Source organism: Puma concolor, chromosome D4 (assembly GCF_028749965.1).
Source record: "Puma concolor isolate L17-30 chromosome D4, mPumCon1.1.hap2, whole genome shotgun sequence".
NCBI lineage: Eukaryota > Metazoa > Chordata > Mammalia > Carnivora > Felidae > Puma > Puma concolor.
Window position 1 is genome coordinate 48,103,548 of NC_141679.1, and position 14,315 is coordinate 48,117,862.

General features: G+C 37.6%; 1 protein-coding gene across 12 annotated transcripts in view; it reads right to left on the minus strand.

Moving 5' to 3' along the window:
• ELAVL2 (ELAV like RNA binding protein 2) overlaps positions 1-14,315 on the minus strand; it is a 164,637-nt gene that overhangs the window by 67,188 nt on the left and 83,134 nt on the right. For 7 of the 12 annotated variants that reach the window (XM_086685408.1, XM_025912168.2, XM_025912242.2 and 4 more), the window contains exon 2: positions 1,933-2,023. The exons of the other annotated variants lie outside the window; for them this stretch is intronic. In XM_086685408.1, the coding sequence (XP_086541534.1) occupies positions 1,933-2,004 (72 nt within the window). In that variant the 5' untranslated portion in view covers positions 2,005-2,023. The remainder of the gene's footprint in view (positions 1-1,932; positions 2,024-14,315) is intronic. 12 annotated transcript variants of the gene reach the window in all.

The window sequence follows — 14,315 nt, forward strand, 5'->3', positions numbered from 1 at the left end:
ATTTTCATTTGAGCACATAAGCCTGTTGAAATGCAGGTAATAAAGTATCTATAAACTCCAAATACCGGATAAGTAGCAGATTTGGGGGAAATGGCCTCAAACTGTTCTGGCTACTCTAAAAATCTACTCATTAATAAGAAAATCTGGATCTAGTTTCCTAAAAATCAATGCTATGCTCTTTAAGCAAAAGAGTCACAAACCACGGCCCCAAATTTTCTAAAACCATCTTCCAATAGCTATCTACTTTGGACAGCCAAGATTGGGGGAAATCCAAAAATCAAAGCATCACTAAAAGAATTATCCTTTATATTTCATCCAATGCATCTCTCATCTCCACAAAGAACAACTTCTCAAAACTGACAATTCTGAATTGATGGAATGCTAGTTTTAGGGAACTTCTTTACATATAAAAGGCAAAGAATTTAAGGCAAAATTTTTTAAAAAGCAAAGTAGAGGGAAAGAGTGTTACAAGAGAAAAAAGTTTTTTTGTTTTTTGTTTTTTTTTCTTAAAAAGCATATTGTGTAAGAAAAATAAAAGGGCGCAACAGTGGAGCATACAGGAAGAAATCTCTACTGCCAAGAGATGTTTCTATAAAAGAAGGCAGCATAGGACAGATTGAGATTGGTCAACCGACCAGATTAAGACTGGTCAGACTGGACAAGAATCAGTGCTATCATGATAAAAAATTGGAGACAAAATCCAGGCCACCTATGAAATATCAAACAAACTAACTCTCTGTGACTTCATTTCCTTTTCAAAGAAATGGGTTTTTCTACAAGTTGCATGCTACCTCTCTTGGTTAAGTGTTCTCAGGAAATACTTAAAGGACTAAGGGAAAATAAATCTTTGGAAATCTGTAAGAAAAAAAAAAATCTGAAAAAAAAAGATATGCATTTTATTATAATTAACAAATTTATCTGAAACTGAGAAAGGAGTTTTCAAATTAATAAAGCATAAAACTAATAAAGCATAACTGTTCCAGTCTGCAGAATATTAGCTGTGGGTCACTTTCCACAGCACAACTCTTGTGGAATTTACCTTTGCCCAGCATTTATGAAGACAAAAGAGTCTCAAGATTAGAGTGGCCAAAGCCAATTAAAACAAATCATTATTCAAAAGTTAGAGTATGTGTAGAAACCATGTGAACCCCAAATATGAGATTTGGACTTAACTCATTGGGATGGCATTTGAAATATAAAGTGTTCATTGACTGAAATTAGCAGGATTTAGCAAGGACAACAAACACTCCTCACTTAATTGCACATTTATTTCCATGTTCAGGTGGCAAGAATGAGCTCCTAAGCCAACATTCAAGTGAACAGCTGCAGTAGGCTGTGTGTGCTGAAAATTACAGCATCTCTCAGCTATAGGACCATCTGCTCAGAATAAAATGATACTAATGTGCTATATTTTACAAATAATGCATATTCCATTGATAGGCTCAACACAACTGTTCACAGAATGCAAACTCTTTCAACGGTTACTGGGCAAATAATTTTCAGCCAGATTTACAATTTCAACAATTTTTTTTGAGCATCAGGAATTGTAAATAACTTCAAAATTTAGTAACCAAAAAAATACATAGTAAACAGAATGTAAAGAATTACGGTAACTTAGTATTCAGACCATACCAAAACTTTTTTGTTTTGTTTTTTTTAAAAAAGCTTGTCACTCTTTTCTTTGAGTCTGCACTAAATCCTAATTTTGATTATAAAAAGTTACATACAAAAGCATGGTTCTGATGCTACATATACCACTGTGGTTAAAATTGCAATGTGCTTTAAATCCTAATGATGGCCATACCGCAATAGGTTAAATGTAAGAATAATTAATATGCCAAATGAAAAGTTCAAGTGTTTGGTATGGCCTCAGCACTCCTGCAACATGCTAAAAAAAAGTAGCCTACAGAATTTAAGAAAAATCCCACAGACCCCAGTCCAAGGCTCTGCTGCCCACGAACCACTTCTAAGCAGAGAAGCCACATCACACAGTCTGACTGCCATGTTAGTTTGGAGTTGCCGTCTGCAATATGGACACAAAAAGTACCGTATGTTAGATGAGCAAGATAATGCAACAAATCAGTTTGTACAAAATTTACAGTGATTGTATTGATATTCCCAGCACGTCCATGCAGTGTGGCTTAATTGAATTTGAGGCAATTCCAATCTAATCTTTCCAAATTCATTTTAACATGTAGTTTTCTTGCACAAATTAAGCATTTTTAATTAAGAGCCTGATTTTCAAACAGCATTAACTAGTTACCTTGACATCTATCCTCAAGAACTACCTTAAACCACATCTCAAAAAAAAATTTTAGATAAAATGAAGCAAAACACTGCATGCTGTCCTGTCTTTTAAGAATGTGGGAGAAGGAAGGAAATGTGAATGAAATTTATAGTGAGAAAAGGCTGTCATGCAATTCGTAAGTGAATGCTTTGACTAAAAGTGCTTTTTCCCCAAAATATCAGAGAGGCATTAAAGGAAGCTATATTTGCCCACACTGTTACATTATACTATAAATGATCCTTAATCCTGGGACTCAAAATTAAAAGTGAATTGAAACCCTGTGAGGTTATTCTGCCACTATAGTCCAACTGATCTCTAACAGTTTCACTGAGAATTGTTCACATATACTAAAAGGCAGTAAACCAGCATCTTTCAATTGAAATAATTGGACCAATAAATAGGATTGTTTGGAGTAATGCTTATACAGGATGTCAGCTTTGTCCCTGAACGAAATCAAGTGAACATTTTTTAATATGTAAATTGTAAACGCAGCACGATTTGAAATTAGTGCTGCTATGAGGCCTCCAATATAGTTAATGAGCCATTTACCACTTATTACAACTTGCCCAAATACTAAACAGAACCACAATATTGGCACAAAAGCCAAAGTTTACATTTTAGCCATATATGCAGATCCTTTAAATGGTCAACAGAATATTCAGAAAAACTCAAGTCTCTGAAAATACACAATGAGTAACAAAGGAGGGCCAAAAACATATTTTACTTGGGTGTCTATGATTATAAAAATTTCATCCATAGAGTTAAACCTGACTGTAAAGTGATTTACTCTTGATGCGAGTGATGACATTAATTAACATGTAACAATGGATTCCATTTTCTGGCATCTACGAAAACAGTTTAACATGCACTTTACAGGATGCCATGAAAATGTTTTACACTTCTTCCCTTCTCCCACTGTTACCAGAGAATTCAGTTGGATTCCATGTCTTTTATTTAAAAGAAAAAAAACCTACTTAGAGTTGAACTAATCTGTGAAAAAATAAAGTGCTTTTTATACCCATGAAATATTTTGACAAGAACCTAATTGTAGTTAGCCCACATGGTAGAGGTAGGACCACACCCAAAAGGTTCAACCAGGCTTAAATTTATGTCCTGAATACCCTTGGGAATTAATATCTCAACACTCTTCACTACATAAAACCATAGATTCACATTTAATGGCCTCAGTCCCTTCTATTCCATAGGAGGCGACGCTAATAAGCTAAGCTATTGACACCCCTCTTTCTGAAAGCCCCAGGGATGTGAACAATCACTTTATTGCACCAACTAGCTAGGAAGGCTGTGTATGGAAAATGATTCTACTGCACTTTTACATTTCAAGCACCCCAGACAGTTTCTCTGCTTGAGGCAGACACATACCTTTATGGGAAGTTATAAATAAGTTGCTCACATGGCCCTTACCTTTATGCTGGCCAACAATTCAGTTACTAAAAATGTAAAGCTACTTCCCCTTCACTTAAGGACAGGCGATTCTGCTCTACTCAATCTACCACAGACAACCGGCCTGCACTATTTATAGATTCTATTGGCTCTGAAACCCTTTGGAAAGGGGGGGGGGGGGGAGCCACATTCCAGTATCACAAAACCATTCATTTTAAAGCTTAAAAAATACTGTTTCAATACATGTTCACATCTTAATTTAGACATCAATTGTGCCAGTTAAGACTGCTTTTTCTCCTGTTATTCTCCATGTAATAATTTATGAAAAGGCACCTTAGCAAAGATCAATCTAGAATATTCTAAACTTTTCCCTGGGCTCCAAGAGATGGGGAGGTGTTAGTTTGGTGGAAGCATGATTTTACTGGGGGGGGGGGGGGGGGGGGTGGGCAAGAAGGACGACCTCTGTCTTTGCATTCACTGTTATTTCCAAAACTCCATAAAGACTTTTATTTTAATTGATTTTTTTCCCCTTTTTACTTAAATTGCCTTCTGTGTACTTTCATTTCTAAAGTTTCTTACACTAATGGATTTTAGGAAACCAATATTATCGCTCCATTTCTCCTATCTGGGAACAACAGTTTTCTGGTCACGTGAGAGAAAAGAAAAACTCCCTATTTTCCAAACTTCCTAATACAAAGTTCTGAAAACTAAGGTTCATCAGTTTCTTTCCTATTTTCAACCTCTTGCAGACAGCCACCAAACAAGACAGACTTAATCAAAAACATCCTAAATATATTTTGAGAATTCTTCATTAAGTACAATGTCTGCAAGGGAAAAAAGGGTTTCTAAGACCTAGATCCCAACTGATTTGGGGACCAGACCTCAGGTTAAAGTCATAGCAGGACCACTGAAAGACCACTGCACATCCCCTGGTGAGGCCTGTCCAACTGCCTAGACTCCTCCACTGTCATAGATTTCTGTCCACCTCTGGGCCCTCATGTTTCATCTGAACCACTGAATTACAACCTTCCCAAAGGTCCCTCATGAGGCTAATCCACACTAACACTACTACTTCCTAATGGATTTTCCTAAACCTTCAATAGCTCCCTGCTGTCTATCAAAGTAAGTACAAACTACTTGTGGTATAAACAGTATAAGCATCTGGGACCTTCTACAACTGCTTTTACCAGCCAATGTATTCAAGCACCTAAGTATCTGAACCACTCCTTGTCCCTCAAACAGTCGCAGTACATGCAAAGCCATACATTCTCTGGCTTTGCTCATGCAACTCAATCTGTCTAGAAGGCCCCCAGCCATACCCACCACACATCCACATCACTGGTTGTAAGCATTTGAAAATATACCTAAAGTTTTTTGTTTTTTTTTTTTAAAGCTGAGCATGAAAGGGCAATGACCTCCCTTAAAGGCATGCAAACTTAGCTTTTTTTCTCTCTCTCACCTCAAAGTATTTCAAACCAGAGATAATTATGAAAGCATATTTTCAATTTTTGGCGCACTCCATCAGCCACCCTTACCCACTACAATCCAAATTCTTATTAAACGGCATAAAAAGAGAAACTACCTTGATCAGTTGTGTACTTTTACTTCAAGAGTCTATCGTGCCAAACTGCCAACTACAAAAAAGCTGGAAGCCAAGACAAAAACATGGAATAAATGTGATCCAAGCCTCTGGCCAACAGGATGACAGAAATGTGGCGTCTGGAATCTGGGTGTAACTTGAGGAAAATGGCAGAAGCAGAGGTAGATGTGAGGAAAAATAAACAGACCTTCTAACACAAAGGTGCTTTAAAAAGCATCAAAACTAAGTTATGGATCTCAAATGGTTTTAATTTGATACAGACCAGAAAAGTTTAAGCAAATATAAAAGGTAACATCTCTAAAAAGAATCATGGCCAAGGTCAAGGGCAAACATTTCTCTCACACCTTGAAAGATCCAGCTTGGATAAAGTGACGTTGGTCTGGACACTTATTTGCAAACTAGCAGGTTCTCAGTAGCATAGCACCAGGGGAGAAATCAGGGTAGTGCAAAGCCTTTCCTCTGACCACAAACCTCTCTGAAGACCAAGTTACAAGGTAAGCAGAAGGCACTGGTCTCTAAAGTTTAAGAAAAGAAACTACCAAAATAAAGACAGAAACCTTGGCCCCAAAGCATTTTCTTTTGGGGAACTCCAGGCAGGGAGCTAAAGCACTCAAAACAGTGGAGTAATGAGAACTTACAGATAAGCGTGGGTAAGCAACTGATGGGGCCATCTACCTAGCAGATATATGCCCACATAATAATTTTCATCTTTACCACTAAAATGGCATTTTCAGGATATATTCCAGCTTCAGGATATATTCCAGGATATATTCCAGCATTTCAGGATATATTTAAGCCAAGGGAAGAACTCAACCAAGCATTAAGATTATGGGGCTGATGTGTCAACTACAGGAATGAGCCATTAGTTTGTTTTCTTTAAACCTCTTTACTTTCCTTTGTGGTTCCTAAAATAATACAGGTTTGTGGTTTTAAACTTCATGTGATTTCCTCAATCCTAAAATCTCTGTCAATTCCCCACCCCACCCCCATACCTGTTAGCTGCCTCATAGGCTCTATGGATTCCTCAGCCTTGTCAAGCTCAGATTTTTGGCTTTTGGGCTAACAAGGGTCCAAGAGCTGCCAGAGACAATACACTGAACAGCTGCAGGAGTCACAGGGAGAATGTTCTTTGGCAATGAACACCAACATTTCTCTGTCTCTTGGCCCTTTATGGCTCCTACAGACAACAGAGTGTTTCCGACGCCACTCTTTCTGAGGTTTTGTAGTTCTAGAGCTGGCAGGACTAAAACCTTTGAGGTTAGAAAGGAAAGCTAATGAATGTAGGAGTCCCAAGTCCTTCCCTTCATTCTACGTCCATTTCAGGTATCCATGCTGGGCAAGAGAAAAGTAAAGCTCTGGTGAAAAAGATTTGCTTAAGATTCACACACTGTTCGTTCGTTCATTCATTCATTCATTCATTCAAACATTTGTACACAAGTCCCATGACCTAACGACTGTCCTAGGTACTTGAGATACAGTAATGAAGATGAATCCTGGAGTGTACATTTGCAATAGGAGGTGTGTGCAGCAGACTGAAAATGAACATATAAAAGACAATAGTATAACTGCTATAAGGAAGTGAGGAATGGAATAAAAAAAAAAGGTACAGCCAAGTAGGGATTGAGAATGAAGAGAGGGGTAGTTTCCAGCATTGAACAGTAGGCATCCTTGAGAAGGTGAACTCTGACCAAGATCTGGAAGAGATATGAATTAGCCACTGTGCTGGGCAGAATAATGGCCCACCTTGGCTGTCCACATCCTAATCCCTAAAATTGGTGAAGGTTATGTTTACATGACAAGGGGGATTTAAATTGCAGACAGAATTAAGACTGCTAATCAAATGACTCTGAGTTGGGGAGATTATCCTAGATTACCCACGTAGGACCAGTGTAAGCAGAAGAGTTGTTATAAATGGAAGAGGAAGGCTGGAGGGTCAGTGTCAGAGTAATGCAGCATGAAAAAGACTCAAATGGCTTTGAAGATGGGAGAGAGCCACCAACATTAAGAGTACGGGCAGCCTCCAAAAGCGGGAAAAGGCAAGGAAACAGATTCTCCCCTGGAGACTCCAAAAGAAATGTAGCACTGCCAACACCTTACTCATAGCCCAGTAAGACCCACTTTGGGGGAACTCTGACCTTCAGAACCAGAATAGAACAAATTTGCATTGTTGTAAGAAGCAAATTTATGACTATTTGTTAGAAATGTAATAGTAAACAAATAAATCCCCGTGGGGATGTCCAGAGAAGCACTCCAGGCAGAGACCAGCTAGGCTGAAGCTATATGTAGTAAGAGGGATAGGAATCAATGAGGCAGTAGGGCCAGACCATAGAAGCCTTTGGAGGTATAGGGAAAAAGAAAGGTTTCTTTAACCCTCTTAGGGCCCCTGACTGGGTTTGAAAATTAGACTAGCAAAGACAGAGTAACAGGAGAAAAACATACAAATTTTATTGAACTTTTTACATGTACGTGGGAACCTTTGCAAGAAAATAAAGACTGAAAGAAGTGACTAGAGCAGGAAGCTTTTATACATTTTAGACAAGGAGTACTTTTGTGAAGACCTGACAAGGCAAAGGGGTTGGGGCTAGGGGTATTAAGTGATGAAGTAACTAGGAAGACGAGGGTTAGTTGAACAAGGTTTGTCTGTACTATTTCTCAGCCCCCAATTCCCAGTCTCTGGTGCTTGGTGCTAAGAATTTCTTCCTTCCCAGGACTATGAGGATACCTTTCACAGAAGAGTTTTATAACCTCTTTCAGGGAGGAAGGGGGGGTGGTGGGCAGGGTGACCTTTCTGCTTCTGTGTTCTCAAACTCCTGCAACTTCAGACACTCAATATGCCAAGGTTCCCTATTTTCAGGGAGTGTGTCCTGAACCCCATCAGAGACCACCATAAGAAGATTTTGAGAACAACAGCATGTGGCTCTTATAAAAACAAATCACATATGATTGTCTAGGAGGACTCAGCCACTTTGGAAGCAGGAAGACCTATCGAGAAACAACTCCTGTTAACCCTGGTATAGAATGACAATGACTCAGGGTGCCTGGGTGGCTCAGTCGGTTAAGCATCTGACTCTTGATTTTAGCTCAGATCATGGTTTGTGGACTACAGCTCTGCATCCGGCTCTGTGCTGGCAGCACAGCCCTCTCTCAAAATAAATAAAACATTAAAAAAAAAAACAAAAAGAATCCACCCAGAATGGCAGTGACTCCAACCAAGGTGATACTAAAGGATATATGGTAGGTATATGGTATATGAGGATATACCCAGAAGGAAATTGTTACTAATGTATTACTTTAATTACATTATTAAACTGTTTAAATCCATGATCAAGGAACTGGTTTGATTCTAGATGCTCACAGGCTCACCAACCACCAATGCGTTTATTAAGATGTGGGCACTAAGAATACAAGATGACTAAGCAACAGAAGGGCTTTCTATAGAAAGGGCAGGGGTGGCGTGAGGGGGAGTCTCCTTAAGGACATCCAACACATGAAAACTGAGTTTACAAATATTAAATCAAGAGTTATTCATTCTATATATGGATTCACTGCAGAAGAGTTCAGTGATTAATTCAGTATGTTAAACTAAGGAACTAAAAAATGGGAGTCACTTGTGCTATGCCCCACATCAGCAAACCAAAACTTAATTCCCAATCTGATGTAGTTTCAACCTCTCCCAGAAATGTAATGTAACCTTAAACCAGTAAATGTGGAATTGTCTGTTCGGCACTAGTGAGGTAATCCACCAAACAGACCCCTTTTATCCCCCAAAGAAGGATGAGGTAACCCACGCTTTTCCTTGTCCCTGTCACTTTCTGCTTATAAAAGACTCCCACTTTGTTCAGCTCTTTGGAGCTCCTTTCTGCGTGCTAGATGGGATGCTGCCCAATACAGAAAAAGCTGAATAAAGCCAGTAAGATCTTTGAAGGTTATTCAGCTGAATTTTTTGTTTGTTTTGATTTGGTGGCAGTACAAGATGTGTAAGCTAACTTCTGATGACACGCAGGGACTACGAGGAACACAGGAGTAGCACCTGCAAACCCCTGAGTTCTAGGTCTTTCTCACCATTCCTAAAGGCCATGGGTAAGTTCCTCTTAGTTCTGATCACTCCCTGCATCAAGCTCCCAAACTAACTGGCTTTTCAGTTGGGGGCAGGTCGGCTTGTACCAGCAGATGGTTCCACCAGGAACCCAAGCCCCTTCTGCTGGTTCAGTCCACAATTTCCCTTTTTGGAAACCCAGTCCAGTACACATTCTCATTTTTAAGGTCTGCTGGTTTAGTCCGTTCCCCAGTTCCAGGTTGGGAACTGCTGGTGGTATACTGCAGGTGTCTCTTGGCCAATCTGCAAGAACATCCCTTGGCTACTGCCAGTGTGTTAAGGTGAACCTTTGTCCTGTTTGTATAGATAAAGGCTACTGCTAACAGGAATCTCGGGGGTTGGGGGGGAGACCACAAAAATTGGTGTATACAGGTGAAGCACTTGAAAGCCATTAAGAGCCCTCACCACCTAACTCAAAGACTCCTAGCTTATGTTAAGCTGGTTAAATAAATGTTTGGATTAAAGGTAGGTCACCTGCTAACCTCAAGAAAATTGCCATGTAATGAGGAACACTGTAAGACATCACAAAATTCCCAACCCAGCAGCACATACCTTTCAGCTATTAGTTTGGCTCTAAGAGATCTAAAGGCTTAGATAAAAACAAAATTTAAATCAAATTTAAAAAACCAAATCATAAAGAGATCTTTACATTCTAAAAAGTGAATCAAGACACATTCTAACGTACCTACTTACTTTAAGTTCTAAGAACTATTGTCCCAGAAGCTGTAAAGACCTACAAAAACGAGAAAATCTTACTAAAAATAACCTAGAATTAGGAAACCTCATTGTGTGTTATCCAGAGAACTTAGCCTGATAACCATCAAGTTAGGGGCCCTAAATACCACAGAGCAGAAATATGGGCTGCACACACTCCATCTGAGGCAGATATGGCTGGGCAGAAATGTGGTTTGCACTCCACTGTGGCAAAGGGTCCTACCAAACTGCTGTCAGTCCCAGCAGGGAAACTCCAGTGGCCATTATGAAAAATGTTCCAATTAGTAAAATCACTTAAGAGGTGCACTTAAAAGTAAGGGCTCCCAGATTAAGCAAACAGAATGAGATACCTATTTTAACTCCTGTGCAGAAGCCTCCAAAGATTTCAAGATTCCAAAATAGCTTCATTGAAAGATTCATTGTAAAATGCTAATGACAAATTAAAGACACAATAGGTATCTATCTAAAACACAAGACCACAAGATGAATGCCAACTCCTACTGCTCCCCTATCCTTCCTAATGCAAGTACTCATTCTAGTAATCCTGTCTCAACTGTCTTTCTACCTCTAAAAAGGTTCCAAGACCCTAAAATAAAACAAACAAAACTCTGCCAAGTTAATGGACAAATTTCAGGAAGGTTATTTTTATCAAACAACCACCACAAAAGAGGAAAGTCAATTAAAACTTGGACAAAATGAGAAATTCTTTCACAGGTTTTCCCAGCAAATATTAGTAAAACATTTTAGCAATCTGAGCAAGTAATCTCAATTTATCTTACCTACCAGAACAACTTAGATCCAACTTCTTTCATAACTACTGAATTTTGGACTATTACATCTGATTCACAGCAGTAATTTTAAAATAGAAGCTGTATGGGTGGCCCAGTCTGTTAAGCATCCAACTTTCACTTAGGTCATGATCTCACAGCTCGTGAGTTCAAGCCCCGCATGGGACTCTGTGCTGACAGCTCAGAGCCTGGAACCTGCTTCGGATTCTGTGTCTCCCTCTCTCTCTGCCCCTCCCCTGCTCATGCTCACACTCGTGCGCGCGAGTGATTTAGGCTCAAAAATAAACAAACATTAAAAAAATTAAAAAAAAAAAGCTATATGGTCTCTGTTTGCATCTGTCTATATATGTGTCTACACGTTATACACGTGGTATTTTCTACCTCCAGATGATAGTGCCAAAAATTAATTTGTAAAAGAACTCTATTTAACTGACAAAGAAAACTACACGCTTATATGAATTAAAGCATTCTTAAAATTCTCATAAATATAACAAGAAACTGACTCAATTATTTTTCAGGTTCATGGATCTAGGAAAATATTCAGTATTAAAGCTAATTGTAAGTTTCTTTAAAATAAACATATCTTTAGAGTTATCAACACTGAATATAACAGAGACATACAACTTTTATTCTACCTGGATTTATTTGTCAAATAAGTTCATTGTTTTCTCGGTTTTAAAACCTGTCAGCAAGAGAAATAACTTGGTATGATGAAATTTTTGTAAGTAACCTAAACATAATTATTGACAACAAGTAAATTAAATAGATGTAAGCAAGATAAACGTTCTTAGGTAAATTTTTTAATAGTCTCCCCAAATCTTCTTGGTAACCTGAAATCTTACAGTTTTGCTAAACTAAATTAAGTGATGAGGGTTAATATCTAAATCATTTGTAAATATGATAAAACACAAGAACATTAATTACTAAAAATAGGCTTATCCACTTTTGGCTTCCTTTACAGAGGAACTCAAGATATTTTGGGTCTATTAGTAAACACGTTTTGTGCCATGCTGAGAAATTTACTATGAGAAACATATGTTTCCAAAAATTATAAAAAGTGTAAGTTTGCCAACCCACAGAATTCTAATGCTAAAAGACAATTCACAGTTGTGTACTTCTTTATTTTTACTAGAAATTAAGGCTTTTAAACATTAAGAATTCTAACATATATAAGTAAATCTACCAGAAATAATAAGGAAAACAACTAATGTATTCAAGGAAAATAGGATACGGGTTTTGTTTGTTTCGGTTAGAAAAGGCATGAGGTTTGAAAATGGGTTTCTGTGAAGGGAAAATGAGACAAATTTGTCCCAAAGTAAAATTGGTTATTTAAAAATGGAATAAGGGAAAATAAAGGACAAATTAAATAGAAAGTCAGGAAGAGAAAAAGTGAATCCTACCTTGTTTGGATCAGTTGATTAAAATTAAATGAATTTATTATAAAGGTTATAAAATTAAGCTTTAAAACAAGTAGTGTACTTATACAAAACTAAAACTTATTTTCCTTCAACTGCTAAAAAGGCAGTTTTCTTGGACTACTGGTCTTCTCCTGATAAGAAATTTTGATAACGTTTTTCTTTACCTTTTAAGCAGACTGCCTGAAAAACAAAAATTTCATGTCTTGGCACAGTAATTTTCTGTTTCAATGTCGTTTTTATCAGGTCCTTGATTATTTCTGAAAAGTCAGTCCTCCTTATTAAAAGAAAGCTAAGGTTTTTTTTACAATCATTTAACTTTCTGTATTTGCACTCAAAATCTTTAATCACCACTATGGTTAAATGGTTAAGTATTGTTTCAAAGTGACCTATGATCCTACGTGACCAAATGTTTTAAAACCTTTTTGGTATTTTTGATAAATTTCACAAAATCAAATTCTAAATGAAGTCTTTCTGACCTCAAACTAACTTAGGATTTTTCAGAGGATCCCTGGAACATCTCAAAAGATATGGCTTCTGTCCTTATAAAAAGAGAGATGTTAAACTAATTAGACTTACATGATAAAATTACATGGGAAGCATTGTCAAGAATACAAAGCCTTTTTATGTTGTATTTGTACAGACAGGATGTTAGGACTCCCGAAATCATACGAAACTCCAAGAAATCTGATATATCTTAGTATAATGTTATCAGTCATAATTCCAGTTATTATTGGGGTACCTGGGTAGCTCGGTCAGTTGAGCATCTGACTTTTCATTTAGGCTCAGGTCGTGATCCCAGGGTTGTGGGAACAAAGACTCCATCGGGGTCTGCGCTAAGCATGGAGCCAGCTTAAGATATTCTCTTTCTCCCCCCGCTCCCACTCATGCTCTCTAAAATAAAAAAATTAAATAATTCCAGGTATTATCTTAAATGTTGTATATCACAAAAATAACCAAATTTCCTTGTCAATTCCATCATGATGGAATACTCAGATCTATAAAACATGAAATCATTTTTAAGACTTTTGTCATTTGCAGAGGTACTGTTTTACTCTGATGCTTCTGCAAAAGAATTCCTATAAAGTGCTTCATCTTCAAGGAGATTCATGGAAAGCACTTTGACAAGTACAAGTTTCTGTTAACTTTAAGATAAAACTTAACTGGGTAAAAATCACCAGAACTAATGGGAAAACTGGATTCAAGCAGAACAAGTATTAATGAAAGGTGACTCTAATTTTTATGATTTTTGTCTCAAAATATTGTTGGTTCCTTATTATTTTGATTTTGTAGATTTAAGGAAAACTTTATTTTCTTAATCTATGACTTACAGCAATTTGGTAAAGCATACCTTTGTAAACAAAGAGAAAACATTTATTTTTTTCTCCCTACCTAATCTCTCCAAAATTCAGAAACTCTGGAGTATCCTTTTCATGGCAGCATAGAGATTTACATGAATTCAGTAAGAATCTGTTCCTCCTTGCACCTGAACACAAATGGAAACACTAACCAAATTACCAAAGCAATGGGTGGAATGGTATTACAGGTAAAATGTGATGCGACGAAGAGTCCTTAGAATGGCTTCTTGGTCACAGGTTTTTCAGAATCTAATAGAAGATTGCTTAAAAGTTCCAGCAAAGGAGTCTTAAAAAGAGTTCATATGGTCAACCACTCTCCTTGCTGCACTTATGTCAGGCCAAGTTAAATACAAATAATGAGTTTTACTGTAATAATCTCTGCCGGGGCAGAGGGGATAGGGGGAACTATAGAGAGAAAAACTGTTTACACCTCTGTTGATATTAAATTCTAATCCCATTATTGTCTTTGAGACTATAAACATGTAGAATGGACTAGATCCTAAATTCTTCTAGTTTCCTCAAATATTTGGCTATGACTCTCCAAACCAATGTTTCAAGTCGCCCCTCCACTCTTTCTGATTTGGAATCACTAAGAACAAAGACCATCCCTAAAATCCCCTTAGAAAGAAAGTATACCAGGTCCTCCTTACTAGCCA